Here is a 21,498-nt window from a genome sequence, read left to right as displayed (position 1 = left end):
AAGAGGGCAGCAGGGAAGCTGGGAGAGTATGGTCCTGCAAGAAGCACAATAGTTTTGGTTGGAAGAAACTATTGAGGCCACAAAGTGCAACCTTTCACCCAGCACTGCCAGGGCACCACCAAACCATGGCCCTCAGCACCACAGCTCAGAAACTCCTCCAGGAATGGGGACTCCACCACTGTCCTGAGCAGCCTGGGCCAGGTCTTATAACACTCCTAAATGCAAGAAATGATCCTCACACCCAACCTAAACCTCCCCTCAGGCAACCCGAGGTCGTTTCCTTTCGTCCTATCTTGCTCCTTGGGAGAGGGTGAAAGGGTTTTATCGACCTAACCAAGAGGAAGTTGGTTGGAGGACGCCAGGAGAAGATCCAAAGATCAATGTGGAGTCGCCTGCTGGATGCCTCCAGCACTTCCCAAAGCAAGCAGCAGGCTGAGCCCATCAGCAATTCATCAAGTTTTATTACTGTAATTAACCACAGCTATGGAATTGTTCCCCTCAACCCACCCCCCACCCCTCTCAAAGCATTTGCCTCCTCCTAGTCCATTAGTAATGGTTCCTTATAAATAACTTACAGGGATACAGGCAGGATTCCTAGGATAAAGTGCTGAGCAAAGCAAATCCCATCAACATCCCATCACTCCCTCTGCTGTCAAAAGTGTTTCCTGAGAAGGGAAGGTTGGAGGACCCCAAAATAACCACCCTGTTTACCCCCCTCCAACACGGGCACTACGGGAGAGGGGTGGGGGTGGTGGTGGTGGTGATACAGGAGGCTGCAATTTCTGCTTTCACAACTCTTGTGACTCAAAAGCCAGCAGCACCTCATGGTGGCAGCCCAGGTTTGCCTCAAAAGCACTGATAAAATCCATGTCTGGAACTCTGGGAAGCTTCCAGAGCTCTTCATGTCCTCGGTGAGGCAGAGTCCTAAGGTCCCAGGGCAACTGGGAAAAGTTCCTGGGCTGAAAAGCAGCAGTGGTAGAGATGGACCCAGAGAGACATCTCCAAGTCTGGCTCTGCCTTATTTTTTGCTTCCAGGGAGGTCTCCTTGGAGAGCTGAGTACTTTTGCATCAGAAATACTGTCAGTGGCCCCCACCCTGTGTCCTCAGGAGCTGTGAGAAGGCTGAGGATGATATTACATCCCTCTCACCCTCACAGACAAGGGTGGGGTCCAGTTTCTTGGTGGCTGCCATCAGTGCACTTCGTTCCCAGGTTATTGGCTATCACACCAGAGCCCAGATGAGCCTATTTGGGCCACTTCAGCCCATCAGCCACTGGCCCAAAGAGTTATAGCCCATGATGGGGGACACATCAGCCTCTCCAACCACCCCCAGAGCCACTCATTGTCTCTTATCCTGCTTAATGCTTCTGCTCTGACGGATGGAAGAGTGAAGCTCTTCTTCCTCAGTCCACACAACGAGGAGGGAGCATTGGAAGATACTCCCCCAGGGGTCTGGATTTAGTAACCAGGCCAAGGAGGACGTTGAGGGTTTGGAGGTGGGGGGTACCCAAAGGGTTGGGGGGGTCCAGAAGGGTAAGGAGGTTGTGAGGGGATTGGGAAATTAGGGAGAGGGGGTTGGGTTGGGTAGGGGCATTGAGGTCTTGCTGCTCCAGGGGGGTAATAGGGAGGGTAGAGAGGTCTGGGTGGTGGAGGAGAAGGGGCAGGAAAGGTTGAGGGGGCAGGTGGGCCCCTGGATGGGGACCAGGCATAGATTGGAGCTGGAGATGAGCCTCCTGAGGGGGGCTTGGGATACTCAGCAGCCTGTGCTGGAGGGTACCCAGCAGCTGGGGGTGGTTTATAGGGAAAGGAGGGCTGGGAGCTGGGCTGGGAGGAAGCAACGTGCCCCACGGTGACCGGGGAGCCAGAGAAAGGAGCAGCAGGCAGAGCTCCATGGGCTGTGGGGCCTGCTGGCAGGTTTGGGGTTGGGCTGTAGGGCAGAGGGAATGAGGAAGCCCCTGAAGGAAAGGGCTGTGGCTGTGGTGGGTCGCTGGATCCAGGTATGACAGGAGGAGGAGGAGGAGGAGCCTGTGAGTCCCTTGCAGGCTCCTGCGATCCCTCTGACTTCCTGAGGATCTCCTGCAGCTTCTCCACTCGGACCCGGCGCAGGTGGGACAGCTTCCTCAGGGTGGAAAACTGCTCCAGAAAGGGCTCCAGGGGCACCTCCCCCTCCAGGAACTTCTCAGCCATTTTCTGGGAGAGGAGGGAGCAGGGCAGGGAGAGGAGAGAGAGAGAACGGGGAGGGAGAGAGAGAGAACGGGGAGGGAGAGGGGAGGAAGAGGGGGAGAGAGGGAGGAAGAGGGGGAGAGAGGGAGGAAGAGGGGGAGAGAGGGAGAGAGGGGGAGAAAGAGTGAGAGAGAGGGGAAGAGAAGGGGAAAGAGGGGGAGGAAGGGGGAGAGAGAGGGGGAGAGAGGGGGAGAGAGCGGGAGAGAGGGGGAGAGAGGGGGAGAGAGGGGGAGAGAGGGGGAGAGAGGGAGGGAGAGAGAGAGGGAGAAGCAAAGCCATGGGTTCAGCACTACATTCTTCCACTTCACCTCAGCCCATCTTAGGATTTCTGTCTCACCCAGAGACCACCACACCAGACAGAAGCAAACCAAGGGCAATCCCATCTTTTTTTGGAGCAAGAAGGGCCAAATGACAAAGAGCTGATCCCTGCTTTAAGGGATTAGGTTTGGGAATGCAATTACAAGTCTTTGAGAACTAATCATTTCAACTGTCATCACTTGGTGGCCATGAAGGCCACCAGCAGCCTGGCTTGGATCAGCAAGAGTATGGCCAGCAGGAGCAAGGCAGGGATTGTCCCCCTGGACTGGGGCCACTCCTGGAATCCTGGGGTCAGCCTAAATCCAGGAAGGACACTGAGGGGCTGCAGCAGGGCCAGAGAAGGGCAACAAAGCTGGGGAAGGGTCTGGAATGGTGAGGAGCAGCTGAGGGAGCTGGGGGTGTTGAGGCTGGAGGAAAGGAGGCTGAGGGGAGAGGTTCTGGCTCTCTGCAGCTGCCTGCAAGGAGGCTGGAGCCAAGGAACAGATGACAGGACAAGAGGTAATGGCCTCAAATTGCCCCAGGGGAGGTTTAGGTTGGACATAAGGAACAAATTCTTTCTTCTCAGGCTCTGCAACAGTTGGACTTGACTTTAAAGGCCTCTTCCAACCAAAACAGTTCTCTCACTCTATGAGCTTTCCATGGATTTAAAGCCCCAGCTCACCTCAGACTCCTCCTCGATTTTCTGGCTTTCCACCTGCAGGAGATCCAGCAAGGTCTGAGGATGCATCGCTGCTGAAAACTTCTCTGGGGAAACAAAAGAGAACAGAAACAATGAACAGGGGAAAACCATCAGCACCCAGACCTGCTGCACCCTCACTTCCCTGCCTTGGAAACTGCTACAGGATCACAGAATGGTTTGGGTTGGAAGAGACCTTTAAGACCATGGAGTTTAACCTTTCATCCAGCACTGCCAGGGCACCACTAAACCATAGCTCTCAGCACCACAGCTCAGAAGCCACTCCAGACATGGGGACTCCACCACTGCCTTGGGCAACCTGGGACAGGCTTTGATAACCCTCAAGGGAAGAAATTGTTCTTCATATCCAACCTAAACCTCCCCTGGGGCAACTTGAGGCCCTTTCCTGTTGTCCTGTCTCTTATTCCTTAGGATAAGAACCTGACTCCCACCTGGCTCCAGCCTCCTTGCAGGCAGTTGCAGAGAGCCAGAAGCTCTCCCCTCAGCCTCCTTTTCTCCCACCTCAACAACCCCCAGCTCCCTCAGCTGCTCCAAAACTTGTGCTCTAGAGCCTACACCAACTTCACTACCCTTCTTTGTCCCTTTTCCTTGCATTCTCTTGGTGCCAGAAGACCTAGAGAAGACAAGAACCTCACTTTTCTATGGCTGCAGTAGTTTGGATAAGCATCCTTGATCTGTCCAACTAAGTGACCAGGAAACACAAGAACTTTATAGACATCAGAGCCTTCTCTGCCACCACCCCCAGGAGTTGCTCTGTTCATTGTGGCCAAGGAAGGCAGGATCACAAAACTTCAGAGGTTGGAAGGGACCTCCAGAGATCATCCAGTCCAACCTCCCTGCCAAGGCAGGCTCCCCTAGGGTAGTTTGCACAGGAATGCATCCAGACAGGTTTTGAAAGGCTCCAGAGAAGGAGACTCCAGAACCTCTCTGGGCAGCCAGTTTCAGGGCTCAGTCTCCCTCACTGTAAAGAAGTTTCTCCTCACGTTGAGGTGAAACCTTCTCTGTTCCAGTTTGTAGCTGTTGCTCCTTGGCTTACTGCTGCTGACCACCCAAAAGACATTGGCCCCCTCCACTTGACACCCACCCCTCAGGTATGTGTATACGTTGATGAGATCTCCTCTCAGGCTTCTCTTCTCCAGACCAAACAGCCCCAGGAGGAGAAAGGAAGGTTTGCAGACACTCACCCAGCTTGGCCTTTTGCTCTTTGCACCTCTCAGCCAGCTTCTGCAGCTCCTCATACTTGTTGGAGAGGTCAGAGCGACCTTTCTCCAGCGGCGCCTGGAACTTCAGGTTCTGCTCAGCCAAGCTCCTGTTGGCAGCCAGAGCCATCTCCCTTTCCAGCTGCAGCTCCTGAACCTGCAGGAGGACACAACACAGTTATGGAATCAGGGATCAGACACCACAGGTGAGGTGCTGCCAGAGGCCAGGCTGCTTCATGCTGTGCCCAGAGTACCTCCTGAGACTCCAGGGCCAGGCGCTCGATCTCCTCAGCGTTCTCCTGCAGCTCCTGGAGCTCCTCCACCGTCCGGTTCCTCAGGGTGTCCATCCTCCTGGAGAAGCTGCAGGAGCAGGAAAAGGCAATCAAATCAAAGAGGAGGTTTTGCTAAAGCCAAGTGCAAACAGGAACTAATCCTATTAGGGATTTAAACCCAGCTTTGGAGGGGTTCCTCTGTGCTCTGAAGGTATCGAGGGCAGAGGGAGAGGCAAAACAAGACACAGCTCCTCCATCCTTCTGGCCAACTGCTTTGTTTCCCTCTTCTCACAGCACCTTTAGAAGGCTTTTGTCTGTGTGCCAGACAATTCTGTCAAGGAAACACCTACTCACAGTGTCACCCTGCCTCTCACACTCCAGCTGGCTCTCACCATTCCAGAGTCATGTTCTGAAAAGCAGAGCTCTGCTATCTGCTCCTGTCCAACAATGCCCACAGCACACAGGGCACCACCGTGGCCATCTGTGTCACCTCGTGCCCCATGCCTGGAACACAAACCCTGTGAGGAGAGGCTGAGGGAGCTGGGGGTGTGCAGCCTGGAGAAGAGGAGGCTCAGGGATGACCTCATTGCTGGCTACAACTACCTGAAGGGAGGCTGTAGCCAGATGGGGTTGGGCTCTTCTGCCAGGCAACCAGCAACAGAACAAGGGGACACAGTCTCAAGTTGTGCCAGGGGAGGTCTAGGCTGGATGTTAGGAGGAAGTTGTTGGCAGAGAGAGTGATTGGCACTGGAATGGGCTGCCCAGGGAGGTGGTGGAGGCACCATCCCTGCAGGTGTTCAGGAAAAGCCTGGCTGAGGCACTTAGTGCCATGGTCTAGTTGACTGGATAGGGCTGGGGGTTGGGCTGGGCTCGATGATCTTGGAGGTCTCTTCCAACCTGCTTGATTCTGTGATTCTATGATCACCTCTCCAGCCCCCCCAGCTCCCACCTCAGCTGCTGGGTTTGCTTTCTGTGCATTTTCCTTTCAAGCTATGTGGTGCCATCACTGCCCTTGCTGCTGCTGTGCTTAGGAATCACAAAGTGGTGGCTTTGGCCTCAGCTGTCACACTTGGGGGTTGAAAAATAGGGGAACAGCACTGATCCCAGAAGAAGCTTCTGCTCTGTGTCCACTGCAAACAGTCACAGATCATGGAATCCTTTGGGTTGAAGGCACCTTCAAAGCTCATCCAGTCCACCCTCCTGCAGGCAGCAGGGACAGCCCCAACCAGAGCAGGGTGCTCAGAGCCCCAAACAACCTGACCTGCAGTGGTGCCAGGCATGGGGCAGCTCCCACCTCTCTGGGCAACCTGGGACAGGCTCTCAGCACAGGTGAGAAAGGTTTGATACCCACAAACGTTTCTCTCCTTCTCTCCAGTCTCTGTTAGTTCCAAACCATCACCCCTTGGCCTGTCACAACAGACCCTGCTCAGAATTGTCCCCAACTTTCTTCTCATCCCCTTTAGGCACCAAAAGGCCACCAGAAGATCTCCCTGGAGCCTTCTCTTCTCCAGGCTGAACAACCCCAAGTCTTTCAGCCTGGCTTCACAGCAGAGGACTCTCAGTCCTGCCATCATTATTGTGGCCTCCTCTGGCCCCACTCCAACAGCTCCACATCTCTCCTGTACTGAAGACTCCAGAGGTGGCCCAGCACTGCAGGTAGGGTCTCAACAGAGAGGAGCAGAGAGGCAGAATCCCTTCCCTCCCTCTGCTGCCCACAGTAAGATGGGAATACCCCAGGTGAGCAAGGCACTGCTGACAGTGAATGGGACATACCAACAGGGATTCCAGCGTTGTCCTAATTGCTGGTGGCTCTTCTACCTCTCACCCAGGTGGAACATCCCAATGCTATCACTCCAGGGAGGTTGCATCACCCTCTGCAGAGAACAAGGTGAGGCTCAGTGTTACCAAACCCCTTCAGCCAGGATCCAGCCAAACTTGTCCTAGCAACAACCACCTAAAAGCTGGGAAATCAGCTCCCTTGTTAGGTATGGATGGATGTAACACCACCTCTCTGCAGACAGAAATGAGCTTATGGTGTGGATAGAGTTGTTAACGAGGGTCACAGAATATCCAAACAGGAGTGATGGCAAAAGGGATGCTCAGGTCCTGCTGCCACGTGGGAATGGAGGTCCTGGATGGTCTGTGGAAGCACTCAGAGGGCCAGGAGGAAGGTGGATGCAGAGAGGTGGGCAGTGCTGTGGCTCCAGCACAGGGCAGGGGCTCTGGCCTCATGCATCCCGGCGGTGTTCAGTAGTGTTCTGGCCAGACACGGCACTGAGGTGACACTTTGCATCTCCGAGGGCCCGCACAGCCCGCACAGCTCAGACAGGCAGCGAGAAGAGCTGCTCGCAGGACTGCTGCCCCCCGCCCGTTGCCCCCCGCCTTAGGGAGCCCCCCAACCTCAGCCCCCGAGAGTCCCGCCTGAAGTCGCCGTCTCCCGACACACCGAGGGGAAAGCCTGCGCTCACTCTCCAACTGGGACACGGCAGAGACTGCTCTGCCAACGCAGGGATTCTCCCGGGAGGCGCAGGAGAGGTCAACCGGGAGGCTGCGGCCTACAGAGCGGCTGCCGGTATGAGGCTTAGCCTGGCTGAGTTCCCCCCCCCTCCCCACTCCCGAAGGTCCCGGCGGGGTCAGGCATCAACCAGGTAGCTGAGGGGCTGCGAACGCCGGGAGAGAGCGACAAGACCGAGTGTGCTTTCCCTCACAGGAGGCGAGGGAAACGACCCCCCGGTACCGGGCACTCACCGCCGCGCAGCCGGAAGCCTCCTTCCGCCGCCCGCTTCCTGCTTCCGGCGCGGGGGCAGGAGTGGGCGGTGCCACGGCGAGGCGGGGGCGGGGGGCGGGGCGGGGCTGGGGGCGGGGTCGGGCAGGACGGGGGCGGGGTTGGGGGCGGGGTCGGGCGTGGCGGGGGCGTGGCGGCGCAGTGCTTGCCCCTGCCCTGGCCCCAGGGAGCTGCCTCTCGCCGCCGCCGCCGCCGCCGCTGTCACCCTGGGGCCGGCGAGCGGGCGGCGGTGTTGGCGTTGCGGCGCTCGTCCGTGTGGGACGGCTGTGATTCGAGCGGCTCCGCCGGGGCTTTAAGAGAGGCTGTTTGCCCTAATGAGCTGTGTGGCTTTTCCTGGCGGCGCTCCCCAAGCTGCGGCCGTGCTCCAGCCCTCACATCCGCCGTGTTCGTGCCCCGTAGGGTCCGCGCTGTGGCACTCTGCTGCCTTCAGACAGTCGCGGGCAGGTTTTGGATGGGAAGGGACCTTGCAAGCTCACCTAGCCCTGCCCCAGCTGGAGCAGGGTGCTCAGAGCCCCAAATAACCTGACCTGCCAGGCATGGGGCAGCTCCCACCTCTCTGGGCACCCTGGGACAGGCTCTCACCACCCTCAGGGGCAGTGGTGCCAGGCATGGGGCAGCTCCCACCTCTCTGGGCACCCTGGGACAGGCTCTCACCACCCTCAGGGGTAGTGGTGCCAGGCATGGGGCAGCTCCCACCTCTCTGGGCACCCTGGGACAGGCTCTCACCACCCTCAGGGGCAGTGGTGCCAGGCATGGGGCAGCTCCCACCCCGCTGGCCACCCTGGGACAGGCTCTCACCACCCTCATGGTCAACCATTTCTCCCTCCACTCTGAGTCTGTTCGTTCCAAACCCTCACCCCTTGGCCTGTCACAACAGGCTCTGCTCAGAAGGGACAGTCTCAAGTTGTGCCAGGGGAGGTCTAGGCTGGATGTTAGGAGGAAGTTCTTCACAGAGAGAGTGATTGGCATCGGAATGGGCTGCCCAGGGAGGTGGTGGAGTCACCATCCCTGGAGGTGTTCAAGAAAAACCTGGATGAGGCACTTAGTGCCATGGTCTAGTTGACTGGATAGGGCTGGGTGATAGGTTGGACTGGATGATCTTGGAGGTCTCTTCCAACCTGTTTGATTCTATGATAGGCCATCTGAAGGTCTCCCTGGAGCCTTCTCCTGGATGAACAACCCCAACTCTTCCAGCCCTCTGGACTTGCTCCAACAGCTCCATGTCTTTTCTCCTTGTCCTTCCCACAACTGACTCTCAGATTTTCCTTTATGCCTTCCTGGAACAACTCAGAGACATTCAGGTTGGCAAAGCCCCTCAGGATCACCAAGTCCATCCTAGAAGCCTACTCTACAAGACTCACCTTAAAGCATATCCTTAAGCACCACATCCAAACCACCCTTAAACACCTCCAGGCTTGGTGACTCCACCACCTCCCTGGGCAGCTCGTTCCAGTGCTGACTTTCAGCCTGCTAAATCATTTTGTGTTGTTACTGATGCCACCTGACTCTGGCAGGTTTAGGTTGGACATGAGGAGCAATTCATTGCCCTTCAAGGTTGTCAAGGCCCATCCCAGGCCGCCCAGGGCAGTGGTGGAGTCTCCATGCCTGGAGGGGTGTCAAAGCCCTGGAGCTGTGGTGCTGAGGGCCATGGTTTGGTGGTGCCCTGGCAGTGCTGAGTGAAGAGTTGGGACTCCATGGTCTGAAAGGACTTCTCCAACCCAAACCTTTCTGTGAATCTATGAGAGAGAAGCAGAAGAAGTGATTTAATGGGTGATTAACCCATTAGTGATCTGCAGGAGACCATAGAATCATAGGATCAACCAGGTTGGAAGAGACCTCCAAGCTCATCCAGTCCAACCTAGCACCCAGCCCTATCCAGTCATCTAGACCATGGCAGTAAATGCCTCATCCAGTCTTGAACAGCTCCAGGGACAGTGACATACATCCATACATATTCTCCATTAGTAGCAGTTCAAGCAGACCTCAGCAACCTGCCCCAAATCCATATTGGGTTTTGTTGTAGGTGGCATAGCTGGGACCAGGAGATAAAAGCAAATCCCCTCTGGAATACCTGCATTGGCTCTCCTCACACGAACCAGGGGCATTCCTGAGCAGCAGAGGAAGCTCCACTCACCACAGCCTCTGCAGGAAGCCTCCACTTTGCATTCCTGCAGACGTGAGCAGGGCTGAGCATTGCATTGGGGTGGTGGAACGAGCCCAGAGAAGGGCAACAAAGCTGGAGAAGGGTCTGGAGAACAGGAATGGTGAGGAGCAGCTGAGGGAGCTGGGGGTGTTGAGGCTGGAGGAAAGGAGGCTGAGGGGAGAGCTTCTGGCTCTCTGCAGCTGCCTGCAAGGAGGCTGGAGCCAGGTGGGGGTTGGGCTCTGCTGCCAAGGACCAAGCGACAGGACAAAAGAAGACAGCTTCAACTTGCCCCAGGGGGAAGGTTTAGTTTGGACATGAGGAACAATTTCTTGCCCTGCAGGAGAGGTCAGGCACTGTCCCAGGCTGCCCAGGGAGATGGTGGAGCCTCCATGCCTGGAAGTGTTCAAAACCACATAGGCATGAGACTTCTGGTGGCCACGACGGTGTTGGGACAGCAGCTGGACACGATGGTCTTGAGGGTCTTTCCCAAGCAGAGCAGTTCTGTGTGACCCAGTGCTGGGGAAAAGCTTCCCTGCCTTGCTGGGTGAGACATGTTGGAAGTGCTGAGGAGCATGAAGGAGACTGGGCAAGGTCACCCAGCTGTTAGAGAGGTGCTGGCATCCAGGCACGCGTTCCGGGAAGGGCACCTCTCGTCCCTGCTGGGGCCAAGCACCACGTGAGGAGGTGTTGGACAACAACTCTGAGTCATGTGAACCAGAAGAGGTCCCCTGTGGTTTGAACAAGGACCATTTGTTCGTGGGGTGGTTGATAAGCAGGTCAAAGCTGATGTTTTTGCAAGAGAGGGGACTTGGCTTTCCTTAGGGCGTTGGACGGTTCCAAGGCCTTGGGGTGAGAAGTCATCTCCACACGTGTGGGAGGGGTGGAGGACGTTTGGTTAAGAGAGTCATGGAACTGAAGGTTGTTTGGCTTGGATGGGACCTCCAAAGGTCATCTGGTTACCACCTCTCTGCAGCTAGCAGGGATGGCTTCAACTAGATCAGGTTGCTCAAAGCCCTGGCCAGCCTGGTTGGGATAAAGTGGGTCCAGACCTGATGGAGGGAGTCCAGAGAAGGGCCATGAAAATGATGAGGGGGCTGGAACACCTCTGCTCTGAGGCTGGGCTTGTTCAGCCTGGAGAAGAGAAGGCTCCAGGAAGACCTTAGAGCAGCCCTCCAGTACCTGAAGGGGGCTACAAGAAGGCTGCAGGAGGGACTGCAGAGCCCTGCAGTGATAGGACAAGGAGCAACGATCGGAAATGAAAGCAGAGCAGATGGAGATTGGATGTGAGGAGCAAGTTCTGCACCATGAGGGTGCTGGGACACTGCAACAGGTTGTCCTGGGAGGTGGTTTTCAGGCCCCATCCCTGGGGGTAGTCAAGGTGAGGCTCGACAGAGCTCTGTGCAGCCTGCTCTAGTGGAGGATGTCCCTGCTGAGTGCAGAGGGATTGGACTGGATGGTCCCAGAGGGTTCTCTGCCTGTCTGAAGGTGTCACCCAGCAACCCAGGCTCTGGGTACTTTGTGGGTGGTGCTGAAGGGTGAAGCCATTGCCTGTGCTCTGGCATCCTCCAGTTGAGGAAGGGATGGGTTTGTGGACATGTCACACAGGTCCTGTATCAGATGACAGCCACAGAGGCTGACAGGACAAGAGGAAGTGACCTCAGGGTGCACATGGGCAGGTTTAGGTTGGACATCAGGAAGAATTTCTTCCCCTTGAGCATCCATCCCCATGAGAAAGGGGGAATGGAGATGGGGGGGCTGTACCCAGCTCCTCCAGGATATATCTCCCCAAGGGGCATGGGAGTAGAGGTGCAGCTGGTTCTGTGCTGCTGGAGTGGCCACCAGCCCTGCTCATGAGGTCTTGGGAGGGAAACCACAGGGCTCACATGGTGCCAGGCACAGGGATGTGAGGAGATGGTTGGTGCTTTGCTGCAAGGACACTGAGGGGCTGCAGCTGGGCCAGAGAAGGGCAACAAAGCTGGAGAAGGGTCTGGAGAACAGGAATGGTGAGGAGCAGCTGAGGGAGCTGGGGGTGTTGAGGCTGGAGGAAAGGAGGCTGAGGGGAGAGCTTCTGGCTCTCTGCAGCTGCCTGCAAGGAGGCTGGAGCCAGATTGGGCTCTGCTGCCGAGGAACAAGTGCCAGGACAAGAGGGAAAGCCTCAAGTTGTACCAAGCAGTGTCCAGGTTGGACATGAGGAACAATTTGTTGCCCTTGAGGGTTGTCAAGGCCTGTCCCAGGCTGCCCAGGGCTGTGGTGGAGTCCCCATCCCTGGAGGGGTTTGAGAGCTGTGGAGCTGCAGTGCTGAGAGCCATGGTTCAGTGGTGCCCTGGCAGGGCTGGGTTCAGGGTTGCACTCCATGACCTTAAAGGTCTTCCTGTGGTCAGTGCCAAGCTCATCAGTGTGGTGATGTCGTCCTGCAGCTCCAGAGTGGAGGTTGGTGGTGTAAGAGTGGTGAGAGCAAATCCATGCACAGGCAGGGAAAGGTTAAGCAAACAGCCAGCCCCGGGGTGCAGGCTGGACCTCATCAGTCCTGCTCCTCAGTCAGAATTCACCTTTTGTTTATTATCTGGCCAAGGCCATTTGTGGTTTTGGTTGGAGGCTCCTTCTGAGCCCAGGATTCAAAGGAAGCTTGGAAGCTTGCCCAACAAGAAGGAAGGGGGAAAAAAAAACACCCAACCCCAACCAACCCACCCCTGATAATGTTCTTTTTGATCTTCTGCTGTGATGCTGGTGTTCCACACAATGTTACCTGTGTTCCTCAGCAGGAAAGGCCTCCAGCCACTGAGGAACCTTTCTCTGAACCTCACCCAAAGAGGCAAAAGCAACTGACGAGGTTCAACAAGGATAAGTGCAGAGTCCTGCTCCTGGGGAGGAGTAATGAACTGCTGCAGGACAGGCTGGGAGGTGATCTGCTGCAGAGCAGCCCTGTGGAGAGGGACCTGGGAGTGCTGGTGGGGAACAAGTTGTCCATGGCACAGCAATGTGCCCTGGTGGCCAAAGAGGGTCAGGGAGATCCTGGGGTGCATTAAGCAGAGTGTGTCCAGCAGGCAGAGAGAGGTTCTCCTCCCCTTCTGCTCTGCCCTGGTGAGACCTCATCTTGAGTATTGCCTTCAGTAGTGGGCTCCCCAGTTCAAGAGGGACAGGGATCTGCTGGAGAGGGTCCAAGGGAGGGCTATGAGGATGATGATGATGAGGGGACTGGAGCACTGCCTGATGAGGAGAGGCTGAGGGACCTGGGGCTGTTTAGTCTGCAGAAGAGAAGCCTGAGAGGGGATTGAGTCAATGTTTATCAGTATCTGAGGGCTGGGGGTCAGGAGGGGGGGACAGGCTCTGCTCACTGCTGCCTGAGACAGGACAAGGAGCAAAGGATGGAAGCTGCAGCACAGGAGGCTCCAGCTCAACACAAGGGGGAACTTCTTGACTGGAAGGGTCCCAGAGCACTGGCAGAGGCTGCCCAGAGAGGTTGTGGAGTCTCCTTCTCTGGAGCCTTCCCAGGCCTGTCTGGATGTGTTCCTGTGTGCCCTGAGCTGGACTGTCTGGTCCTGCTCTGGCAGGGGGGGGTTGGACTCGATGAACGCTTTGGGTCCCTTCCAAGCCCTGCCATCCTGTGAGCCTGTGAGCTCTTAATCAGCAGTTCAGCAGCATGCAGCACTTAGCACAGTCAGAGAATGGGTTGGGTGGGAAGAGACCTCTAGAAGTCAGCTGCTCCAGCCCCTCTGTGCTGAGCACCACTTCTCACAGCTCTCCTCAGCACCACACCACAGATGGTTCCCTGGCCACTGCTGGCCTATCACAACCACCATCAAACAAGTGCAGCTTCCCCTTCTGCACTTGCTCTTCTACAGGCAGGAAGCATTGTGGTCCATGTGGCCCAATCACTCTCTGGCCAAAGAAGAGCATTTGCTGATTTACCAACCCCCAAACTGAGGCCACCAAAGCTCTTAGTCACCATCCAGATTCACCCACAGCAGCTGCCTGAGGTCCTATCCCAGCAGGAGTCCACCCACAACCAGTTCAGCAAGGATCAGCCTACACCTTTGTGGGCTTCTTTGATAATGCAATCAAATCTTCATCCATCAGATCAAATCAAAGGCGTTTGGCCCCTCGAGAGCCTCAGCCCAGACCTCTCTGCTCTGTGCCTTTCATCTGGTGAGGCTGATAAAGCCACTGTGATGGCCACCAATGGCTTTAGGGAAGGGACAGGAAGGACTTGGGACTGGAAAACAGGTTTGCTTCCCTAATCTCTGCTTACCAAGATAAGGTGCAGCTCATTGAGGTGATTTCAGGCTGAGCCTGTGCAGATAGAGTTGGCTGAGGCCATTCCTGAGCTGAGTCAGCAAAGGCCTTCACCCTCCAGGAGCCTGAGAATTCCTCAGTGGTCCTGTTTGGCCCCAGGAATGAGCCCCACGATGGTTCAGTGCTACATGAAGGTGGGTGGCCAGTCTGGAGTGCTTTCCTTTGAGGCTTTCAGACCTTCAGGATTGGTCATGGAACCATCAAGTTGTTTGGGTTGGCAAAGCCCTCTCAGGTCACTGAGTCCAACCATCAACCCAGCACCACCACAGCCTCTAAACCATGTCCCCAGGTGCCATGGCCACAGGTTTCTTGAACACCTCCTCCAGGGATGGTGCCTCCAAGGTGGCCTTGTGGCCACTGCATTCTCAGCAGGGATCCACCCACTGGAGTTGATTTATTTGCCACTCAAGGCCCACCTTAGAGCCCAGGTGGCTTTGGAGGTGTCCATCTGCTGCTGCTCGTGACCATGCCCAGGGAATCCTGTGAGCTACCTCCAGCAATAACCAGTAACCTCCAGCATACCTCCCTGCACCAGTACAGGTGAGGGGGGATAACAGACTGCCTATGAGCCAGCAGTGTGCCCTCATGGCCAAGAAGATCAAGGGTCTCTTGGGGGCATGAAGAAGAATGTGGCCAGCAGGGCAAAGGAGGTTCTCCTGCCCCTCTACTCTGCCCCAGCCAGGCCACAGCTGGAGTCCAGGGTCCAATTCTGGGCTCCCCAGTTCAGCACAGACTGGGAACTGCTGGAGAGAGTCCAGGGCAGGCTCTGGAGGTGCTGAGGGGCCTGGAGCAGCTCTGTGAGGAGCAAAGGCTGAGAGCCCTGGGGCTGTGGAGCCTGCAGGAGAGCAGCCCCAGAGGGCATCTGCTCAGTGCTCAGCAACAGCTAAAGGAGCTGTGGGGGGCAAGAGGCTGGGGCCAGGCTCTTGTGAGTGGTGCCCAGGGCCAGGCCAAGGGTCAGAGGGCACAAAGTGGAGTGCAGGAGGTTGCATGTGAGGCTGAGGAGAAGCTTGTTTGGTGTGAGGGTGCTGGAGGGCTGGAGCAGGCTGCCCAGAGAGGTTGTGGAGTCTGCTTGTGTGGAGAGCTTGCAAGTGGCCCTGGGCACTGTGCTGCTGGGCAAGCTGCTGTGGGTGCCCTGCTTTGGCAGGGGGCTTGGGCTGGCTGATCTCCAGAGCTCCCTTCCAATGCTACCATGCTGGGATTGGGGGTTCTGTCATTTAGTGCCTTAGCATGGCCCAAGCTCACCATGAACCTCTGCACAGAGTCCACTCCAGCCTTACTCAGACACCAAAATCTGACATTTCCTGGCCCAGGAAGATCCTGACCCAGCGACAGCTGCCGCAGGAGCAGACAAACCCGAGTGAAAAGCCTCGCAGCTGGTCTCCATCTGCTTTTGGAGAGCAGAGGGCATCTCCACATCGTTTGGTGCCCTCTGCTGCCAAGCAGAGCCACAACAGACCAGCCACCATCCTTTGCCACCCAGCTCGGGTGACCAACATGGGCAGCCAGCACCCAACCTGTGCCCCACCGAGTGCCACAGGCACTGCCTGCTGCCTGCCCTCCCCCCCTGCCCCGAGGCTGCCGTCTCTGCAGTGGTAAGGATGCAGCAGGGATGTGTTTGGAGCTCTTTGCAGCTTGGTTTGGAGCTCCCTCGAGGTTCAAAGGGCAGCTCCTTCCAGGCCCCAGCATGCCTCGTTCCCTCCATTTCTCTACCAAGGTTGGAAACATTCAGGTCAGGAAGCAGCTGATTGGGCTGAGCCTTCTACATCCCTCCCCATGGCATCCTGAGCCTGGCTGTGCCCAGGATGATGGCCTCCAGGGCCATGCTCATCTTTGGCAACATGGGCAGCCCAACCAGCCTGATTCTGCTGCTAGTGTCTCCCTCCCATCCCAGAGGAGGAAGCTGCAAGGGTGTCAGGATGGGTCACAACACATCTGCCAACAAATTGCAAGGGTCAGAAGATCTCCAGAGGGCTCTAAACCCCATAACAGTAAGGACTGAAAGGAGCTTGGGTGAAATGGGCTCAGGGAGGAGGTGGCACCATGGATTCAGCTGTCACCAGCACAGAGGCTGGAGGACAAGGCCAATAGGCAGGTTGTGGAGGGAAAGGATCCTTGTCTCAGGAGCCAACATCATGAGACACTTCCATCCCAGGAAGGACCAAGCCTGGATGTTTCTCCAGCAAATTCCTTGCCCTAGGAATTATCCATCAAGATTAAAGAGTATGATGGTGCCAAGTGTGTGTGGACAGCTGTGTGGTGCCCAGGACAGGAAAGTGACCAACTGTTAGCTCTTCAGTCTAACAAGGTGCCCAAACAAGGGGCAGAGGGCCCAAAGTGGAGTGCAGGAGGTTGCATATGAGGCTGAGGAGAAGCTTGTTTGGTGTGAGGGTGCTGGAGGGCTGGAGCAGGCTGCCCAGAGAGGTGTGGAGTCTGCTTGTGTGGAGAGCTTGCAAGTGGCCCTGGGCATTGTGCTGCTGGGCAAGCTGCTGTGAGTGCCCTGCTCTAGCAGAGGGCTTGCAGTGGATGGTCCCCAGAGGTGCTCCAGCACCTGAAGCAGGCAGTGCACAAATGCAGTCTCGTTGCTGCACCTCCAGCTCCCTGTCCAGCTGCCTCCTGCAGCCCCTCTCAGGTGCCTCTTCTCTTTCTGCTCCAGGTCTCAAACCTGTAGGGAGAACCACCCCAGAAAGGCCTTTCTTGGTCACCAAACCCCAGCTGGTGCCCAGGGGATGTGGCTTTGGAGCAGGCAGCAGCAAGGAGCTGGTGCCAGCAGCAGAGCTGCCTCCCACAGGGACCCCCTCCAGAGCATGTCCCCTGCACGCTGCCTGCAGCCAGAGTGGAGAGGGCTGAGGGTCAAGGATGTGACCCCTCAGTGGCCAGGGCTGAGGTGGCCGTGGGCAGGTGGCAGGTGGCTGTCCAGGAGCAGGGAAAGGGCAGGGAAGAAGGAGATGCAGCTCTGGGCTGATGCTGATAAGGGAAGCTGCTCTGAGTCCTCCTGAGCTGATGGATCTGCCCCAGGAGCACCCAGCCTGGTCCAGCAGGTGAGAGAGGTTTGATCCCTCAGGGCTCAGCAGCCCCAGCATGGGGAAAGGTCACTGCGTGGCTCTCGGCCAGTGGGGCAGGCAGCAAGCAGAGGCAGAATGGGAGCTGTTGTCCTGTGCCAGCCAAGAGGAGAAGATCAAAGGAGGCTGCTTCCGTGGCCAAGACTCATCCTGCCCGTGGGGAGAGCTTCTGGAGACCTTTATATAGGCAGAGAGGACCCCAGGAGGCTGCAGAAGAGCCACAGCCTCCTGCTGCTGCTGCTGCTGCTGCTGCTGTGCCTCAGCCCTGAGCTGCCGTGTGCCAGAGGGCTCCGAGGCACCGAGAGCTTCCCTGCAGCCGAGGAGAGCCTGGTGAGTGCCCCACGGAGCCCTGCTGCCTGGGGAGAGGCCACCTCCCCCCACTGGCCCTGGGGCACCCCCATGAGGGTCCTCTCCCCCAGCTCTGCAGCCTGGCCAGGGCTCAGCGCATGGCAGCAGAGCCTGCTGGGTGCCAGCCTCTGCTGCCAGCTCTGGAGCAGCTCCAGGCTGCCTGAGGGTCCACTCTGTGCCTTTTGCAGGGCGTGAGGAAGATGTTGAAGCTGCTGCTGCTGCTCAGCCTGCTGGCCCTGGCCCAGTGTGGGGTGTACAGGTGAGCAGTGGGTGCCTGAGGACCCCCGGCCCCTGCCCGGGCCCTGGTGCCAGGTGTGCTCCTGTCTCTGCAGGGTGCCCCTGTGGAGGGGCAAGTCCCTGAGGCAGATCCTGGAGGAGAAAGGCCTCCTGGAGAGCTACCTGCAGAAGAACCAGGCCAGGCTGAGGGGAAAGTTTGCTGACAAGGATGGGGACTACGAGGCAATGCGCAACTACATGGACGTGAGCATGGCAGGGCAGAGAGGCTGGCACCTGCGCGGTGCCCATGGGGCCACCAGCCCTTCACCTGCCCCCCAGCCCCATCCTTGCTCCCTTCCTTCCTTACCCATCCCACTGGCCCCTTACCTGTCCCCTAACCCTGGACCTGGGGGGGCTGGTGGCAGCAGCTGCAGGTGAGCCAGGCTGTGCCCAGGTGGCCAAGAAGGGCACCAGCAGCCTGGCTTGGATCAGCAAGAGTGTGGCCAGCAGGAGCAGGGCAGGGATCGTGCCCCAGCACAGGCCACTGCTGAGGCCACTCCTGGAGTTCAGAGCTGATGCTCTGAAAGGTCTTCTCCAGCTGCATGGATGCTGAGAGTCTTTTATTTCCACCTCGGTGAGCTCTGCCCATGCCCAGCAGCCTCTGCCCCAGCCCAGAAGGCCCTTTGCCCTCCCCTTAGCCCTCTGCCCCCCTGAGCTCTCTGCCACCCCTGAGCCCTCTGCATCCCTTGAGTCCTCTCTTCTCTCTGAGCTTTCTGTCCTCCCTGACCTCTCTGACCCCTTGAGCCCTCTGCATCCCTTGAGTCCCCTGCCCCCCTGGGCCCCCTGAGCCCCCCCTGAGCCCTCTGCCGCCCCTGAGCCCTCTGCATCCCTTGAGTCCCCTGCCCCCCTGGGCCCCCTGGGCCCCTCCCTGAGCTCTCTGCCCGCCCCGAGCCCTCTGCCCCTGTCCCACAGAACGAGTACTACGGTGCCATCTCCATCGGGACCCCCTCGCAGAATTTCACTGTCATCTTTGACACTGGCTCTGCCAACCTCTGGGTGCCCTCCACCTACTGCAGCAGCCCTGCCTGCGGTGAGTGGCAGCAGCCCTGTGCCCGCCAGCAGATGGGGGAAGCAGGGGCAAGGCTCAGCTCCGCTGCTGCCCTGCTCTGCCCTGCCCTGCCCTGCCCTGCTCGGCTGCGGGGGCGCCGCCAGCTGAGGATGGCTCTGCCCTGTCTCTTGCGGGGCACTCTGGCCGTCGGGGCAGGCACCGCAGAGGTGTCCTCAGTGGCCCGGAGCAGGGCAGAGCCTGACTGCCTCCCTCCCGTGCCCGCAGGCAACCACAACCGCTTCGACCCAAACATGTCCTCCAGCTACGTGCCCACCAACGGGACTCTGAACATCACCTACGGCACGGGCAGCATGACAGGGCGCCTGGGCTACGACACCCTCACCGTAAGGGGCAGCCTGCCCGCCCCCGCCAGCCGCCACGCTGCCACGCCAGCCGCACGCCCACACCGCTCCTCCCTCTGCCCATCTCCCCACGCAGGTCTATGAGATCACCGTCACCAGCCAGATCTTTGGGCTCTCTGTCACCGAGCCCGGGGACACCTTCACCGACAGCCCCTTCGACGGCATCTTGGGGCTGGCTTACCCCAGCATCTCTGCCTCCCAGGCCACCCCTGTCTTTGACAACATGATGGCACAGAACCTGGTGGCAGAGAACCTCTTCTCCGTCTACCTGAGCAGGTGAGCCCTGGACAGCGACCCCCAGCCCTTGCTCAAGACCTTTTCTCCCGCGGCCTCCCAGCAGCGCCGCCTCTGCCGCCCGGCACCGACACCGGCACAGGAGGACGGCAGCAAAGCCCCCTCGGTGCTGGCACTGCCAGCGCTGGGGGGTGCTGGGTGAGCCTCTCCGCTGAGGGCTTCCCTGTCACAGGGACGGGAAGGATGGCAGCTTCATCCTCTTCGGTGCCATCGACTCCAAGTACACCACCAACGGCATCACCTGGATCCCCCTCTCTGCCCGAACCTACTGGCAAATCAGCATGCAGAGGTAGGCTTGGCACTGCCCCCGGGCTCCGCACCTTCCCTTGCTTCCCCCCAGCTGGTGCTTGGGAGGGCTGCAGCCGCTGCTGCCTGCCCGGGAGCCTCACCCTGTGCCACCCTCCCCAGAGTCACTGTGGGCATTGTCCCCGTCGGCTGCAAGATGGGCTGCCAGGCCATCGTGGACACGGGCACCTCCCGCATCGTGGTCCCCAAGGCAGACCTGATCTCCATCCGCCTCCTCCTGGGTGCCAACTCCAAAGGCCAGGTGAGGGCTGGCGCCGGGGACCGGAGCCCGGGGCTGCTCCTCGGGGCACCTCGGCCCCCCCGGCCCCCCCGGGGCTGGGCACTGACCTCTGCCTGCCACAGGTCAGCTGCGCACGCACCAGCTTCATGTTCGACGTTGTCTTCCACATCAACGGCAATGCCTTCCACCTGTCAGCCAAGAGATACGTGATCAAGGTGGGCAGCCACGGGGGAGGGCACCGGGGGGGCACGGGGAGAGGCTGCAGCAGCTGCTAACCACCGTGCCCCACCTCCCTGGCAGCAAAGAGACGGCTCCTGCATCCTTGGCTTCGAAAGCATGGACAGCAACTTCTGGATCCTGGGGGACGTCTTCCTGCGCGAGTACTACAGCATCTACGACAGGCAGAACGACAGGGTGGGGCTGTCCAGGGTGCCCTGAGCCGCACCGAGCCCGGCAGCATCTCCTGCTGTGCCCAGCTCGGCGGCTGGCAGCACACGGCCTGCCCCAGCGCCCCCGTTCCCCGCGCAATAAAGCTATGAAGCAGCTCCCTTGTGTCACGACTCTTTGGGCAGGGCTGGCCCAGACGCTCTGGCACTGCCAGCCTCTGCCTGGGCACAGACGCCTGCAGGTGGGCAGATGAGTGTTACCTGCTGGGAAGCAGCTCCAAGGAGAAGGGCCTGGCAGTGCTGGTGGACAACAAGTTGCCCATGAGCCAGCAGTGCATCCCTGTGGCAAGAAACAAAGGCTGATGGTTTCCGGGGGGGCATGAAGAAGAGTAAGGACAGCAGGTCCAGGGCAGTCCTGCCCCCTGCTCTGCCCCTGCCAGGCCACAGCTGGAGTCCAGGGTCCAGTTCTGGGCTCCCCAGTTCAGCACAGACTGGGAACTGCTGCAGAGAGCCCAGGGCAGGCTCTGAAGGTGCTGAGGGGCCTGGAGCAGCTCTGTGAGGAGCAAAGGCTGAGAGCCCTGGGGCTGTGGAGCCTGCAGGAGAGCAGCCCCAGAGGGCATCTGCTCAGTGCTCAGCAACAGCTAAAGGAGCTGTGGGGGGCAAGAGGCTGGGGCCAGGCTCTTGTGAGTGGTGCCCAGGGCCAGGCCAAGGGGCAGAGGGCACAAAGTGGAGTGCAGGAGGTTGCATGTGAGGCTGAGGAGAAGCTTGTTTGGTGTGAGGGTGCTGGAGGGCTGGAGCAGGCTGCCCAGAGAGGTTGTGGAGTCTGCTTGTGTGCAGAGCTTCTAGCCCTGTCTGGGCATTGTCATGAAGAGCAGGTCCTGCTGGACAAAGGTGATCTCCTTCTATGCCAGGGTCACCTGCTTAGAGGATGAAGGAAAGGGTGAGGGTCTTGTACGTTGGAACTCCATAAAACCTTGGACTCTCCCACGGCACCTTTGTGGAGATCCTGGCAGCTCATGGCCTGCATGGTGCACACCTGGCAGAGTTAATATCTGGCTGACTGCTGAGTGACCCCCAGGCTCCTGCCCCAGCTCCTCACCAGCTGACTGCTGCTCCTGCCAGCCAGGTGGGTTCCCCAGGACCCAGGAAAATGGGGGTAACTCCAAGCTCTGCCAGGAATGGGGGTGCAGCAGGAGTGGTACTTCACTGCCCCACCCTGGCTCCAGCCCTGTTGCCTCTCTTCCCACCCAGCAAAGTGCAGCTTTCAGGG

At 58.4% G+C, this 21,498-nt stretch overlaps 2 protein-coding genes across 2 annotated transcripts; one reads left to right on the top strand and one right to left on the bottom strand.

Annotated features, from left to right (window-relative positions):
* Nucleotides 1-500: 500 nt before the first annotated feature.
* VPS37C (VPS37C subunit of ESCRT-I) lies at nucleotides 501-7,540 on the bottom strand. Its single transcript, XM_064163353.1, has 6 exons — nucleotides 7,457-7,540; nucleotides 6,482-6,582; nucleotides 4,691-4,796; nucleotides 4,422-4,593; nucleotides 3,202-3,284; nucleotides 501-2,189 (listed from the first exon to the last, which is right to left on the bottom strand). The coding sequence occupies exons 3-6, from the start codon at nucleotides 4,781-4,783 to the stop codon at nucleotides 1,458-1,460; spliced, it is 1,080 nt and encodes a 359-aa protein (XP_064019423.1). The 5' UTR covers nucleotides 4,784-4,796; nucleotides 6,482-6,582; nucleotides 7,457-7,540; the 3' UTR covers nucleotides 501-1,457.
* LOC135186366 (pepsin A-like) lies at nucleotides 6,431-20,352 on the top strand. Its single transcript, XM_064164015.1, has 13 exons — nucleotides 6,431-6,445; nucleotides 7,218-7,280; nucleotides 7,330-7,888; nucleotides 14,029-14,063; nucleotides 17,525-17,595; nucleotides 17,669-17,816; nucleotides 18,525-18,642; nucleotides 18,886-19,004; nucleotides 19,099-19,298; nucleotides 19,489-19,605; nucleotides 19,725-19,863; nucleotides 19,965-20,061; nucleotides 20,150-20,352. Exons 1-13 carry the CDS (start codon nucleotides 6,431-6,433, stop codon nucleotides 20,278-20,280), a joined length of 1,812 nt encoding a protein of 603 aa, XP_064020085.1. The 3' UTR covers nucleotides 20,281-20,352.
* Nucleotides 20,353-21,498: the final 1,146 nt, after the last annotated feature.

The sequence above is a fragment of the Pogoniulus pusillus genome, chromosome 24 (genome assembly GCF_015220805.1).
Source record: "Pogoniulus pusillus isolate bPogPus1 chromosome 24, bPogPus1.pri, whole genome shotgun sequence".
Lineage (NCBI taxonomy): Eukaryota > Metazoa > Chordata > Aves > Piciformes > Lybiidae > Pogoniulus > Pogoniulus pusillus.
Note: the sequence above shows the minus strand (reverse complement) of the source record. Positions and strands in the feature narration are given on the sequence as shown.